The 15,949-nt window shown below is 46.9% G+C and overlaps 1 protein-coding gene across 1 annotated transcript; it reads right to left on the minus strand.

Moving 5' to 3' along the window:
- Positions 1 to 1,005: 1,005 nt before the first annotated feature.
- Positions 1,006 to 6,655, minus strand: LOC141099314 (uncharacterized). The gene is made up of 2 exons (XM_073587551.1): positions 3,292 to 6,655; positions 1,006 to 2,810 (listed from the first exon to the last, which is right to left on the minus strand). The coding sequence occupies exon 2, from the start codon at positions 2,560 to 2,562 to the stop codon at positions 1,030 to 1,032; it is 1,533 nt and encodes a 510-aa protein (XP_073443652.1). The 5' UTR covers positions 2,563 to 2,810; positions 3,292 to 6,655; the 3' UTR covers positions 1,006 to 1,029.
- Between the last annotated feature and the right edge of the window lie 9,294 nt (positions 6,656 to 15,949).

Here is a 15,949-nt window from a genome sequence, read left to right on the forward strand (position 1 = left end):
TTTCGCCAAATTTTGATTTTTTTAACAAATAAGCGCAGCTTATATCTAAAAATTTTTACCACCATCATGAAGTACAATATTTCATGAGAAAACAATGTCAGAATCAGTAGGATCCGTTGAAGCGTTCTAGAGTTATGACCTCATAAAGTGACACTGGTCAGAATTGAAAAAATTGGCCCGGTCACGAAGGCAAAAACAGGCTCGGGTGTGAAGGGGTTAACAAACACGTAATAGAGTATGTGGTAAATTACAAGGTATATCTATAGTTCCTTGCCTTTTCTCTAATATTTAAATGAGGACGGTACAAAAAAGGCAAGTTAACCTTAGATATGCCTTGCACTCAACACCATCCTCTATGCCAGGGTTTCCAAAATGTAGTCCTAAATGTCAACCAACACATCATGTTTAAAGGGGTTTTTTTTCCCCTCAAATGGAATTACTTTAAACATGATTTGTTTGTTGGCTTTGAAGACTGTAGTTGGGGAACCCTGCTCAAGTCAGTGTGTGCAATACACCAGATATCTCCATTACTGATGTTTCTTGTGTCAGTCTTGGAGATATGTGTTGTCAACGAAACCAATCTACATGACTTTTCTTTTCCACAGCAGTCTCTACATTCTTGTAATATTGCACAGACTGGATCCAGCAGGGTTCCACTACTCCAGTCCTCAAGGTCCACCACCAGATCATGTTGTCATGAAATCCATAGGTCTGTTGCTAACTGCTTCACAAGAGTCAAAAAAAAGAGGATTCAATACAACATGATCTGTTGGTGGCCCTTGAGGACTGTAGTTGTGGAACCCTGCTGGATCCAGTCTGTGCAATATTACAAGAATGTAGAGACTGCTGTGGAAAAGGCAAGTCATGTAGATTGGTTTCATTGACAACACATCTCCAAGACTGACACAAGAAACATGTCTCAGTAATGGAGATATCTGGTGGCAAAAACGCTAAGTGTACGGCGCAGTGTGTGTAGTCGGTGATTGACACAGTAACCAATCCAAATTTTTTGAAAGCACAATAGTACATTTATTTTTTAACAAAAAATAAAATAAAAAACATTTTTTTATTAGGAATGACGTTTGGGGGAAGATTGGGATACTTTCGGGTTGTGGAGAGACGAGGAACGACTGGAGGTAGAGGAAGGGGTTCTAGGAGAAGGGACGACGAAAGTACTTGGGGAAGGGAGCTCTGGAATGGACATGGAGGCAGGCTGAGACACATTAGGAGAGGGTGGATGGACGAATAAAGTTTTTTTTCCTTTTCTTTGCCGCTGGAGTATCCTGCCCGGACCGACGTGCACCCCTGTGACCGCCTTACATTGCTCGACCGCTTGGTGATGGTGGACTGTGGCGTTGCCCTGTAAAATAGCGAATGGGGATCACCCCTTTGCTGCTCTGTGGTGGCGGTGCTGCTAGAAGTGGCAGTGCTCCTAGAAGGGGACAAAGTTGGGTCGGTACTCAAAGAAGTTGTCGTGTCGGTGCTCCTAGAAGGAGGCTGCCTATCTGGGATCTCAGACGAAGTTCTTGTGGGACTCCGAGGAGAATTTGTGGTGGTGCTCTTAAGATGAGGAGTGCTGGCGGTGCTCCTTTGATGAGGAGTGCTGGCGGTGCTCCTTTGATGAGGAGTGCTGGCGGTGCTCCTTTGATGAGGAGTGCTGGCGTTGCTCCTTTGATGAGGAGTGCTGGCGGTGCTCCTTTGATGAGGAGTGCTGGCGGTGCTCCTTTGATGAGGAGTGCTGGCGGTGCTCGTTTCATGTTGACTGGTGATGTCGGTGGCCCAAGCAGGTTCTGTGGTGGTTTGGCTCCAAGCTGGTGGTGCTGTGGCAGTGGTGGTGCTCCATACAGGAGCAGCGCTGGCCATAGTGGTGGTGGCGGAGGAGTGTCCAGCAGCACTCAGACTTGGGGTGGTGTAGTGGTGTCCGGCTTCGCTGGGAATGCAGGTGGCCGTGCAGTGGTATGCAGCAAAAGTCGGTAGGGATGAGTAGCGAGTCAGCGGTGGAACTGTTGGAAATGACACCACTGACTGCTGAACATACCGATTCTCCTGCATAGCCTGCAAGTAAGCAGTGTTGCAGGCCTGTAACACACTCAGCTGTTGCTCAGGACTAAGGAGTTCCGCCATGCCCTGTTCAATGTTACTGAAAAAATGGTGCGCTGGTCTGTTGAGGTCGGCCTCCAGACGGTCAAGGTGCTGGTCAACAGAGTGGAAGCGGTGTTCCATGTGGTTAAAACCACGTTCCATCAAGGAAAAACCGCTTTCCATTCTGGCGGACAGCGCCTTGAGGCTGCCCTTAAAGGCCTCGCTCAAGAGCATGAACTCGGGGCCCTCTGCCGCTGGCGGGTAGTGCCCGCATAACCAGTGACAGACCTGGGACAGGGGAACACCTGATGGACCAGCTTCCTGGTCACCAGCTGTCTGTGTTGCTGACCTGCAAGATGCTTCCTGGCTGTCGGATGGCTGGGACGGGTCCGAGGTCGATCGATGAAGAACCGCTCCCGGGACAGGTTGCAGGGTGCTGCTCCAAGTGCTGTGGAAAGAAAGGGAAAACATTAGTATCATGCATTTACAAGAAGCATCACCTGTGGAATTGAAAAGCACATAGTAATAACAAACCAAAAAAAAACAAAAAAAAAAAAAAAAAACTTAAGCTCTGCTGGCAAGGACCGGTCTCAGGAAAGCAAGCTCTCGATAATAGCGGTACTTTCTTCTGCGGCTTGCCGCTGAACCACTCCAAACCTGTCCCTCAGCACGAACATCAGTGTTGAAGCGGTCCTTCATCGAGCGCCAACGTGTGTAGATTTTGTTCACTGTTGGGAAAAAAAAACATTAGACAATGCACTTAAGGCAACTTAATTATCAGCACACACACCTGATAGAACTTTGCAAACAGTCAATGCTGCAGCACATATTAATTATAGACACAATGCAGTCACTGTTGAACCTGAGGACACTGTTATGTTTCCTGCTAGAATATATGTAGCAGCCAAAACAACAGTATCATCCGGAGCAAGAGTGAAAACAGGATCAAGACAGCAGTTGAAAAAGCAATCACTGTTTTCCACAAGGCATTGTTGTCTTTAATGCAAGAATATATCTTGCAAAAAACACAACAGCACCATCAGGACCAGAAATCAATGCAGCTTAAAGACAGCAGTTGAATACAAAAATCAATCACTGTTTTCCACAAGGCATTGGTGTGTTTGATGCAAGAATATATCTTGCCACAAACACATCAGCACCATCTGGACCAAAAATCAATGCAGTATCACAGAGCATCTTTATACTTACTGAACGCCCTTTTTGAACTCGGAGAGGCGCTGTCCCAGCCATCCATCATCGCTGCGGCCACCTCATTCCAGAGCTGCCGGGTCACCACGGTGTCTTTGTACTGCTGGTCACGGGATACACTCCTCAACAAGGCGGATCCGGTGCTCGTTGTCTATGTACACTACTTTTTCGTCATCCCGTTGTGGAACCTAGAAAAAAAAATATTAGAATGTTTGGAATTTTGGAGAATTAAAAAGATACAAAAAGAAACAGAGAAGAAGAAAGATAAAAGATGAAAATAAAGACAGAAAAAAAAAAAAAGCTGGATTACTTACCGGTAATGCTTTTAATGAGTCCATGACAGCACCCACTTGGAGAGAGGGATCCGCCCATAGGAACAGGAAACCTACAGAGATAAAAGAGGGCGGTCCGCCTCTCCTCCTCAGTTGAATTTCAGAGGACCGCCAATTACTAGGCCATTATATTAATCAATATTTTAAATTTATCAATTTTACATCTAAGAAGGTGTATATACATTATGTTAACTTCTAGGGAGGGTAGTGAACGGGTGCTGTCGTGGACTCATTAAAAGAGCATTACCGGTAAGTAATCCGGCTTTTTACTCTTCGCCACGACAGCACCCACTTGGAGAGACTTTCAGAAACCTTTACCTGGGAGGGACCACCGTGCCGAGGACTGCTCTACCAAAGACTAGGTCAGATGAGCATGATAAATCAAGCCTATAGTGGTTATAAAAAGTAGAGGGCGTCGACCAAGTTGCGGCCTTACATATAGACTCGATTGCGACGTCTCCCCTCTGCGCCCACGAGGATGCCATAGCTCTGGCAGAATGTGCCGATACCCTCCGGAAGATCTTTATTTCTCGCGGAGTTTGCCAGACAGATCGCGTCCCTGATCCACAGAGACAGGTTACCCCTTGTGACTTCATATCCCTTCTTTGGCCCTGGAAAGAAATAAACAGAGCCCTACTCTTCCTCCAGCTGTTAGATTTCTCGATGTATTGTAACACTGCTCTTTTAATGTCTAGTGTATGGAATTTTTCTTCTTCTGGATTAGTATGGTTACTGTAAAATGAAGGGAGGTGGATCTCTTGCGACCTATAAAATTTCCCCGCTACTTTTGGCAGAAACGAGGTGTCTGGTTTCCTGGAATGTTTAACAGGAACGGAGGTTCTATTGAAAGTGCCTGTATGTCGTTGACCCTTCTGGCTGAAGTTAGTGCCACTAGCAGTACCATCTTAAGAGATAAGTGCTTAAGGGATATTGAGTCTAATGGATCAAAGGGGGAGCGTGTCAGGGCATCTAGTACCAGATTCAAGTCCCAGGGAGGCACTCTGGGTATGTGTACTGGTTCGCTCTGTTCACAGCCAGAGATGAGTCTGGCTATCCATCTATTGCCTGCCATGCTATAATTATAGAGGGCCCCTAGAGCAGACACTTGAACTTTTAGTGTTCACGGATAGCCCTAGATCTTTCCCCTTTTTGTAGAAATTCTAGAATGGGTGTTATCGGGATTTCTCTAGAGTCGGGAGCTGTGTGGAACTCTAGGAACTTCCTCCATACCCTGTTATAAATCTTTGTAGTAGCCAATTTTCGACTCTGTAGGAGGGTATTGACTAGCCCCCTGTGAACCTTCTTGCTCTCAACATCTCCCTTTCAAGTTTCAGCCGTCAAGCGGAGATTGTCCACTTGAGGATGGAAGAATGGCCCGAGAGAGGAGCTTGTGGGTTGAGGGAGCACCCAAGGGTTTGTCACTGACATTGCTTGTAGGCACGAAAACCCATGGCCTCCTGGGCCAAAATGGCGCTATTAAGATTATTCTCGCCTTTTCTGCCTTGATCTTCCTGATAACCTGCGGCAGTAGTATGATTGGGTGAAAAGCATATGCCAATCTGAACTGCCACGGGGCTTGTAGGGCATCCAGAATTTCCAGACAGTCTGCCACGTTCAGGGAGGCGAACCTTTGCCCCTGTTTTGTTTGGTGGCGAAGAGATCTATCTGGGAAAGACCCCACATTGACACGACGTGTTTGAATATTTGCTGGCTCAGGCACCATTCTCCTTGCCATAACGTGTGGCGACTTAGGAAGTCTGCTTCTGAATTGTCTCTTCCTCTTATGTGGAGAGCTGAGAGAGACAAAAATTGTTTTTCGGCTAAGAATAAAATTTTTCTTGCGGAAGACATTAAGCTGTTCGATCGAGTTCCGCCTTGCCTGTTCAGATATGCTACCACTGTGGTGTTGTCTGAAAGGATTCTCACGTGTTCTCCTTGTAGCTGTGGAAAGAAGTGATATAACGCATGACTAACCACATTCAGCTCTTTTAAGTTTGAGGAATCTTGTCTCTCGCTTATATCCCACTGGCCTTGGGAGAAGGTCCCCCAATATGAGCCCCCCATCCTGTAGGGCTGGCATCAGTAGTAACTATACTGGAAGGTGTTATCACCCATGACACTCCTCTCGAGAGATTATTGTCATCTAACCACCATACTAGGGAAGTTAGGACTGTTTGGGATAAGGTGATTTCCTTTGCCAAATTCCCTCGGACACAAGCCTCCTCTAGGAGAATCTGGTGTTGCAGTTCCCTGGTGTGGAACTGGGCCCACTGAGCCGCTGGGAAGCAGGAGGTAAGGGACCCCAAGAGGGACATTGCTTCCCTCAAGGACAGGCCTGGTTTGTCCATTGCTAATGTGATCTTTGTTTTCATCATTGCAATCTTTACCTGTGGTAGCAAGACATTTTTGTAACGCATGACCTCGGACCTGTGAGCGCGAGTGGTCTCCCTTTCGGGTCCCGGCCCAGGCTCAGGCTGCTTAGCGGCCGCCACCTGACGAATGCAATCACGCTCGGTCTAAAATGGCCGGTGGCCTAGTTGGAGACCTAGGAAGGACTGGACGGATTGTGGCTCGACTCTGGACTTCTTGAAGTTTATTATCCAACCTAGAGCCTGTAGGGATAAGATTGCGTCAGCAACTCGTCTATTACATTGTCGAGTTGAGTTCCCTATTATTAAGAAGTTGTCCAGATAGGGTATTATCAAGCTGTGTTTCTGGCGTAGGAAGTCCTTTACTTCCAGCATCACCTTTGTAAAGACCCGTGGTGCAATGGAAAGGCCAAATGGCATGGCTGTGAACTGGAGATGGTGTATGGTGCCATCGAGGGACACCGCCACTCTGAGGTATTTCTGATACCTGTAATGGATGGGAAGAGGATTATAAGCATCCTTTAGATCTAGGCCCGCCATCATACAATTGGGGAAGAGAAGTTTAATTATAGACCTAATATACTCCATCTTAAATCGTTGATTTTGGACAAATGTATTTAGCTTTTTCAGGTTGATGATTGTCCTGAAAGAGCCATCTGGCTTAGGTACCAGAAAAAGAGGGCAGTAAAATCCTCTCTCTTCCTGCCCTTTGGGCACATAGTCCAATACTTCTTTGTCCAACAAGCTTAGAATCTCAACTTCCAGGGCCTGCAGTTGGATTGGTGAGTTGAGAGATGCTATAATAACCGAGTTATGTGGGATATGATGGAACTCTATCTTTAGCCCATTTCTAACAATATCCAGGACCTAAGAACTGGCTGTGATTTTTCCCCATTCTCAGAGGAAAATTTTTTTGTCTTCCTCCTACTGGTGGGACTAGCCCTTTAGTTTCTGTCTCTACGGGAGGCTCTTGTCCTCCTTTATGGCCCAACGATTCTGGTTTTCCGTTGGCCTTCCTCTGCCAAATGGCCATCTCCTAAACGCCCTCATAAAAAATGGGAGGGGTTAGGGAAGACCTTTTTCCTCTCTTTCGCCTTGGTGAGGATCTGATCTAAGTTTTTCCCGAACAGAAACTCACCCTCACAAGGAATGGCACAGAGCTTTGCCTTGGATTGGGTATCGCCTCTCCGGCTTTTAAGCCATAGACTACATCTGGCGTTATTAAGTAAGCCTGCTGTCCTGGCTGCCAAACGTAACGAGTCAGCAGAAGCGTCCGCTATAAACGCAGCCGCGCCACGGATCATGGGAACAGCGGCTCGTAATCTGTTTCTGGAGGCCTTTTGGTCTATTTGCTGGTCTAGTTGATCAATCCAGATCAGCATAGAACGGGCCGTGCAAGTGCTGGCTATTGACGGCTTAAACGTGCCAGAAGCTGCCTCCCATGCCCTTTTCAGTGCGGCATCAGCCTTACGGTCGAGTGGATCTTTTAGCACGCCCTGATTGTTTTGAGGTAGAGGCGACAACAAGGTCCACTTTCGGGACCTTAGACCCCGTTACCAACTCCTTGTCACTGAAGGGGTACCTTCTCCTTGAAGCCGAGGGGAGGTAACCTCTCCTGGTCCTGTTTTTCCCATTCTTTCTTAACCAGGCTTTTATGACTGGTATAACAGGGAAGGCTCTCCTCTTCCTATTAGTTAGTCCTGCAAACATTGTTTGCAGCTCCCTTGTGTCTGTGCATCCCATGGTGTTTCTCACGGACCTAAGTTGTCCATGTTCTCTAAGGGGAAACACGAACACCCCTCCATACCTAAGGAGGATGATGATGTGAATGCGTTAGAGCTATCAGAGATCACAGCCTCGTCAAAGTCTGAGCTGGCCACAGTCAGTTTCTTAGTCTTAGTATGTGTAGGTGTACTACTAGACTGGGTTAAGACCCGTAACTTCTGTGGCTGACGCTGATGCCCGTTTCGCAGTCTCATTAATGCATTTTTTACATAGCCTCTTTTTTTTTCTGAGGGAGAGAGGAAGAGAGAGAGCTATTTATCAGCTTGATAGGCAGAGAGTCGTCCACTCACCCAGAGAAGCTGTAGGTACCGGATCAGGCTGAAATGGGGCCTTGTTGGCGTGGCTTCTGTCTGAGGAACCTCTGCCAGAGTGGTCCTTGGATGCCACCGTGTCACCTGCAAGACATGCTTGCCTGCTAAACCCTCTGCAGGTTTTTTTTTTTTGCTCCACCATTATTTTGCCGGTACTTCCCCCCCCCCCCCGGGAGCACCTCCTCGGGGTAGGCGCAGCTAATTTGCGCGTGCTCGGCCTGCTATACAGCTGCCGAGCCGCGCCGCTGAATATTGTCTTTTTTTTTCTCTTTTTCTTGCAGCTTCAGCGGGGAGGGGGCGGGAGCACTTCACATGCTTATGCGCGGTCTTGCGATGCTCCCGAGACCGCACGTGCACCTTGCCGCTGGGGATTCTTCGGTGACCCGGAAGTTCCCCCTTACCACTTCCGGTATCGGCACTGCATGTGCGTCCTCCCTCTGGGGACTGAAGCCACGGGAAAAGAGAGGCTGCATCTGTTTCCTCCAGTTCCGTGCTCCCACACGGACCGGGACAGCCATCTCCGGACCCCGGTGGCGTGTATATGCAGGAGAACCCCAGGTGGCCTCACCCAGACCCGTCGTTTCTGCCATCGCTGCTCCGGCTGTTCAGACGAGGAGGGAGCCGGATTACAGCACGCCCACGTCGCTGCTTCTGGACTGGAACCCCTGCCGTTCCCACAGAGACTGCACAGGCGGTTCCTTGGCCCAGGTATGTCTGTAGAGGAATCCTGCTGTTTCCCACCGGAACAGGAAACCAACTGAGAGGCGGACCGCCCTCTTTTATCTCTGTAGGTTTCCTGTTCCTATGGGCGGATCCCTCTCACCAAGTGGGTGCTGTCGTGGACTCATTAAAAGAGCATTACCGGTAAGTAATCCGGCTTTTTACTCTTCGCCACGACAGCACCCACTTGGAGACTTTCAGAGACCTTCACCTGGGAGGGACCACCGTGCCAAAGACCGCTCTACCAAAGGCTAGGTCAGATGAGCATGATAAAGCAAGCCTATAGTGGTTATAAAAGGTAGAGGGCGTTGACCAAGTTGCAGCCTTACATATAGACTTGATTGCGACGTTTCCCCTCTCTGCCCATGAGGAAGCCATAGCTCTGGCGGAAATGTGCCGATACCCTCCGGAGGATCTTCATTGCTCACGGAGTATGCCAGACCGATCGCGTCTCTGATCCACCGAGACAGGTTACCCCTTGTGACCTCATATCCTTTCTTTTGGCCCTGGAAGGAAATAGAGCCCTACTCTTCCTCCAGCTGCTAGACCTCTTGATGTATTGTAATACTGATCTTCTGAAGTCTAGTGTATGGAATTTTTCTTCCTCTGGAGTAGAAGGGTTGCTAAAAAAGAAGGAAGGTGGATCTCTTGCGACCTATGAAACTTCCCTGCTACTTTTGGTAGGTATGAGCAGGGCTGTGGAGTCGGTAAGCCAAACCTGTGACTCCGACTCCTCAATTTCCCTTACACCGACTCCAACTCCAACTCCGACTCCCACATATATTGCTTATATTTAAGTGAAAAATTTATTGTAGTACAATGTGAACATCAGACATTTAATCATTTCTATGATGCAATAATCAAGATAATTAGATAGAACATAATATCTGTTTATTGGAATACAACTTTAGAACACAAAAAACTAATAAATTGTAAATATGTAATACACTGTATAATATCGATTACATACATACTCTGAAGGCATCAAAGCAATGAATTAACACATGTGGAATTATATAATTAACAAAAAAGTGTGAAACAACTGAAAATATGTCTTATATTCTAGGTTCTTCAAAGTAGCCACCTTTTGCTTTGATTACTGCTTTGCACACTCTTGGCATTCTCTTGATGAGCTTCAAGAGGTAGTCACCGGAAATGGTCTTCCAACAGTCTTGAAGGAGTTCCCAGAGATGCTTAGCACTTGTTGGCCCTTTTGCCTTCACTCTGCAGTCCAGCTCACCCCAAACCATCTCGATTGGGTTCAGGTCTGGTGTCTGTGGAGGACAGGTCATCTGGCGTAGCACCCCATCACTCTCCTTCTTGGTCAAATAGCCCTTACACAGCCTGGAGGTGTGTTTGGGGGGTCACTGTCCTGTTGAAAAATAAATGATGGTCCAACTAAACGCAAACCGGATGGAATAGCATGCCGCTGCAAAATGCTGTGGTAGCCATGCTGGTTCAGTATGCCTTCAATTTTGAAAAAATCCCCAACAGTGTCACCAGCAAAGCACCCCCACACCATCACACCTCCTCCTCCATGCTTCACGGCGGGAACCAGGCATGTAGAGTCCACCTTTTCTGCGTCGCACAAAGACATGGTGGTTGGAACCAAAGATCTCAAATGTGGACTCATCAGACCAAAGCAGATTTCCACTGGTCTAATGTCCATTCCTTGTGTTCTTTAGCCCAAACAAGTCTCTTCTGCTTGTTGCCTGTCCTTAGCAGTGGTTTCCAGCAGCTATTTTACCATGAAGGCCTGCTGCACAAAGTCTCCTCTTAACAGTTGTTGTAGAGATGTCTGCTGCTAGAACTCTGTGGCATTGACCTGGTCTCTAATCTGAGCTGCTGTTAACCTGCGATTTCTGAGGCTGGTGACTCGGATGAACTTATCCTCCGCAGCAGAGGTGACTCTTGGTCTTCCTTTCCTGGGGCGGTCCTCATGTGAGCCAGTTTCCTTGTAGCACTTGATGTTTTTTGCCACTGCACTTGGGGACACTTTCAAAGTTTTCCCAATTTTTCGGACTGACTGACCTTCATTTCTTAAAGTAATGATGGCCATTCGTTTTTCTTTACTCAGCTGCTTTTTTCTTGCCATAATACAAATTCTAACAGTCTATTCAGTAGGACTATCACCTGTGTATCCACCAGACTTCTGCACAACACAACCGATGGTCCCAACCTCATTTATAAGGCAAGAAATCCCACTTATTAAACCTGACAGGGCACACCTGTGAAGTGAAAACCATTTCCGGTGACTACCTCTTGAAGCTCATCAAGAGAATGCCAAGAGCGTGCAAAGCAGAAATCAAAGCAAAAGGTGGCTACTTTGAAGAACCTAGAATATAAGACATACAGTATTTTCAGTTGTTTCACACTTTTTTGTTAATTATACAATTCCACATGTGACAATCCATAGCTTTGATGCCTTCAGAGTGAATCTACAATATTCATAGTCATGAAAATAAAGAAAACTCTTTGAGGTGTGTCCAAACTTTTGGTCTGTACTGTGTATATATATATATATATATATATATATATATACATACACACACACACACACACACTGACTTATCTCGGCTAAGATAAAGCCTAGATACTCAGGCTACATTCACATTATGGGCGTAGCCAGGATCAAACCGGGGGGGGGGGGGGGGGGGTGCAGAACCTCATACTGCTCTGCAAAATTTCATACTGCACACCTCAGCTGCTGCAGAGCCTCATACTACACACCCCTACACTTGAAAATAAAGCCTGCACCTTAAGATGTGGTGGTAAATGCAGTCTATTTATTCCAACTATCAATTGATGTTGATGTGTTACTGAAGAATGGCAATGCCTGTCCTGGGCGTCCTTTTGGGCAGCTATGAGGTGTACCTGACTGGTGCTAAAAAAAAGTGTTAATCTGTGTGCTATCCGGCTTTCATTCTTTTTGGTACAGATATGATATGGATAGACAGATATGGATAAATGGATATATAGAGCAGATTTCTAATCTGCTTTTGCTATTGAAAACATTATCTATGAGCTCAAAAACCTTTCAGGTGATGCGGTTTTTGAAAAAGCTGATCTGCTTTTGCAACTGAAAAACACTGTGTGAATGTAGCCTTAGATCAGGAATAGAACAGTCATTTATAGGACTTTTCATAACTTTCCCAAATTCCTATGAAAAAATATTCAGCACATTCTGCATTGAACTACTGTACCCAATTTATTATATATTTTAGGAGTCGGTCCATTTTATACCGACTCAGACTCCACAAAAATGAGCACCGACTCCAACTCCACAGCCCTGGGTATGAGGGGTCTGGTTTTAATATTAGCTGATCCTGGAATGTTAACAGGAAAGGGGGTTCTATTGAGAGTGCTTGTATGTCGCTAACTCTTCTGGCTGAAGTGCAACTAGTAGTACCGTCGAGAGATAGACTATCATTTAAGCACCTAACGGTTCAAAGGTGGAACGTGTTAGGGCCTCTAGTACCAAATTCAAATCCCAAGGAGGAACTCTGGGTATGTGTACCGGTTCGCTCCGCTCACAGGCCGAGATGAATCTGGCTATCCATCTATTGCCTGCCACGTTATAACTATAGAGGGCCCCTAGAGCAGACACCTGGACCTTTAGTGTGTTAACAGATAGTCCTAAATCTTTCCCTTTCTGTAGAAACTCTAGGATCGATGTTATTGGGATTTCTCTAGAGTCGGGACCTGTGTGAAACTCTAGGAACTTTCTCCATACCCTGGTGTAAATTTTTGTAGTAGCCAATTTTTGATTCTGCAGGAGAGTATTGACTAACCCTTCCATGAATCCTCTTGCTCTCAACATTTCCCTTTCAAGTTCCAAGCCGTCAAGTGGAGATTGTCCACTTGATGGAAGAATGGCCCCCGAGAGGAGCTTGGGGGTTGAAGGAAGCACCCAAGGGTCTGTCATTGACATTGCTTGCAGGCATGAAAACCATGGCCTCCTGGGCCAGAATGGCGCTATTAAGATTATTCGTGCCTTCTCAGCCCTGATCTTCCTGATGACCTCCGGTAGTAGTTTGATTGGGGGAAATGCATATGCTAGTTTGAACTGCCATGCGGCTTGGAGGGCATCCAGGATTTCCAGACGGTCTGTCACATTCAAAGAGGCAAACCTTTGCACCTGCCTCTTTTCCCTGGTGGCGAAGAGATTTATTTGGGGAAGACCCCATAGTGACACAATGCAGGTGAATATTTGCCGGCTCAGGCACCACTCTCCTTGCCGTAGTGTACGGCGGCTTAGAAAATCTGCTTCCAAATTGTCTCTTCTTCCTCTTATGTGGAGGGCCGAGAGACAAAAATTGTTTTTCGGCTAAGGACAAGATCTTTCTTGCGGAAGGCATTAAGGCGACTGATCGCGTCCCACCTTGCCTGTTCAGATATGCGACCACTGTGGTGTTGTCTGAAAGGATTCTCACGTTTTCTCCTTGTAACTGCGGAAGAAAATGATATAATGCATGACTAACCGCATTTAGCTCTTTTAAGTTTGAAGAATCCTGATACTCGCCTATATCCCACAGGCCCTGGGAGAAGGCACCTCCCATATGAGCCCCCCATCCTGTGGGGCTGGCGTCGGTAGCAATTATACAGGAAGGCGTTATCACCCATGGTACTCCTCCCGATAGATTATCATCCTCTAGCCACCACGCTAGGGAGGTTAGGACTGTCTGGGATAAAGTAATTTTCTTTGTCAAATTCCCTCGGTCATGGGTTTCCTCTAAGAATTTGATGTTGTAGCGCCCTCATGTGGAACTGGGCACACTGAACTGCCAGGATGCAGGAAGTAAGGACCCCAGGAGACACTGCATCTCTCAAGGACATGTACGGTCTGTCTATTGCTAACCCGACCTTCATTTTGATCGCTGCAATCTTTACCTGAGGCAGTAGGCATTTTTGGTTTAAGGAGTGTAGTTGGAGACCCAGGAAGGACTGGACGGATTGTGGCTCGATTCTGGACTTCTTGAAGTTTATTATCCAACGTAGAGCCTGTAGAAACAAGATTGCGTCAGCAACTCGTCCATTACATTGTCGAGTTACGTTCCCTATTATTAAAAAGTCATCCAGATAGGGTATTATCAGTGTGTCCTTCTGGCGTAAGAAGGCCATCACTTCCAGCATCACCTTTGTAAAGACTCGTGGTGCAACGGAAAGGCCGAATGGCATGGCTGTGAACTGGAGATGCTGTATGGTGCCATCAAGGGAGACCGCCACTCTGAGGTATTTCTGATATCTGTACTGGATGGGAAGATGATAATAAGCATCTTTCAGATCCAAGCCTGCCATCATACAATTGGGGAAGAGGAGCTTAATTGTAGATCTAATAGATTCCATTTTAAATTTATGATTATAAATGAATTTAGCTTCCTCAGGTAGATTATAGTCCTGAATGAGCCATCTGGTTAAGGCACCAGGAAAAGAGGGGAGTAAAATCCTCTGCCTTCCTGCCCTTTAGGCACATGCACCAATACTTTTTTGTCCAGCAGACTCAGAATCTCAGTTTCTAGGGCCCGATGTTGGATTGGCGAGCTAATAATGTTATGATCACTGAGTTACAGGGAACATGGTGGAACTCTATTTTTAACCCTTCTCTAACAATGCCCAGAACCCAAGGGCTGGCTGTAACCTTTTCCCATTCCTGAAGAAAAAAATTTAAGTCTTCCTCCTACTGGAGGGACTGGCTCCTTAGCTCCTGGTCCCTGTGGAAGGAGGATCCTCTAAACATGGCACCTTTGTCCTTTTCTTCCTTTCTGGCCCAGCGATTTTGATTTTCCGCTGGTCTTCCTCTGCCAAATGGTCGTCTCCTAAACGCCCTCCTATAAAATGGGAGGGGTTAGGGAACCCTTTTTTCTTTTGCCTTGGTAAAGATTTCATCTATGGTTTTTCCATGGCCAAGTGGGTCTTTTAGAACCCCTGCGTCCTCCACTGGTAAGACCGATTGTTTTGAGGTGAAGACAACCGCCGCATCCACTTTCGGAACTTTAGATCATGTTGACAACTCCTCGTCGCTGAAGGGGTACCTTCTTTTTGAGGTTGAGGGGAGATAACCTCTCTGGTCCTGCTTCTCCCATTCCTTAACCAGAGCTTTTATAGCTGGTATAACAGGAAAAGCTCTCCTCTTCCCATCTGTTAATCCTGCAAACAATTTCTTGTGTTGTTTGCAGCTCCCTTGTCTCTTGTGCACCCCATGGTGTTCCTCACGGATTTAACCAAGTTGTCCATGTTCTCTAAAGGGAAAGCATGAACGCCCCTCCATATCTGAGGAAGATGACGTGGATGCATTGGAACTATCAGAGACTATTGCTTCGTCCTCAGAATCTAAGCTAACCGCAGTTGGTTTGTTAGTCTTAGTACTTGTGGGTATGCTGCTAGGCTGGGTTTGGGCCTGTAATTCTTCCCTTATTATGGCCCTTAAGTCTGTGGCTGATGTTAATGCCTGTTTTGCTGTTTCATTAATGCATTTTTTGCATAGCCTTTTTGTGTAAGTCCAGTAGGGGACATATACAAAGGGCACATTCTCTATTTTTTGATTTATCCTTTTTCTTAGCCTGAGGTGGAGACATAGCAAAGGAGAGAGGGAGAAAGAAAGGTATTTATCAGCTTGATAGGCAGAGAGTCGTCCACTCATCCAGAGAAGCTGTAGGTACCGGATCAGGAGGCCTGTTGGCGTGGCTTCTGTGGCTCCTATCCAAGGAACTCTCAGTGCGAGTGATCCTTGGCTGCCGCTGTATCACCTGCCTGGGGATGCGTGCCTTGTCCTGGGGAAGACATGCTTGCACGCAATAACCATATCCCCGAGGTCTTTTGTAAGCCCCTTCATTATGCCAGTACCTCCCCCTCCAGGTGCGCTCGCTTGTCTTAGGTGCAGCTAATTAGTATGCGTCCGGCCTGGAATACAGCCGCCGACCCGCTGTGTAAGTTATAGTGTTTTTTTGCTTTAGGAGGGGGCGGGCAGCGCCCCTGCATGCCCACGCGTGCGCCCTGTGCTGAGGAACCTCCAGTAACCCAGGAGTTCCTCCTTACCCTTTCCTGTCTGCGCTGCATGTGCATCCCCTCCTGGATGCTGAAGCCTTTAGGAACACCGGAGGCTACCACCATCTCCCCCGGTTCCACGCTCCCACATGGACCG

This window comes from Dendrobates tinctorius, unplaced genomic scaffold (genome assembly GCF_039654945.1).
Source record: "Dendrobates tinctorius isolate UK_male_01 unplaced genomic scaffold, ASM3965494v1 ptg000099l, whole genome shotgun sequence".
NCBI classification, from domain to species: Eukaryota; Metazoa; Chordata; class Amphibia; order Anura; family Dendrobatidae; genus Dendrobates; species Dendrobates tinctorius.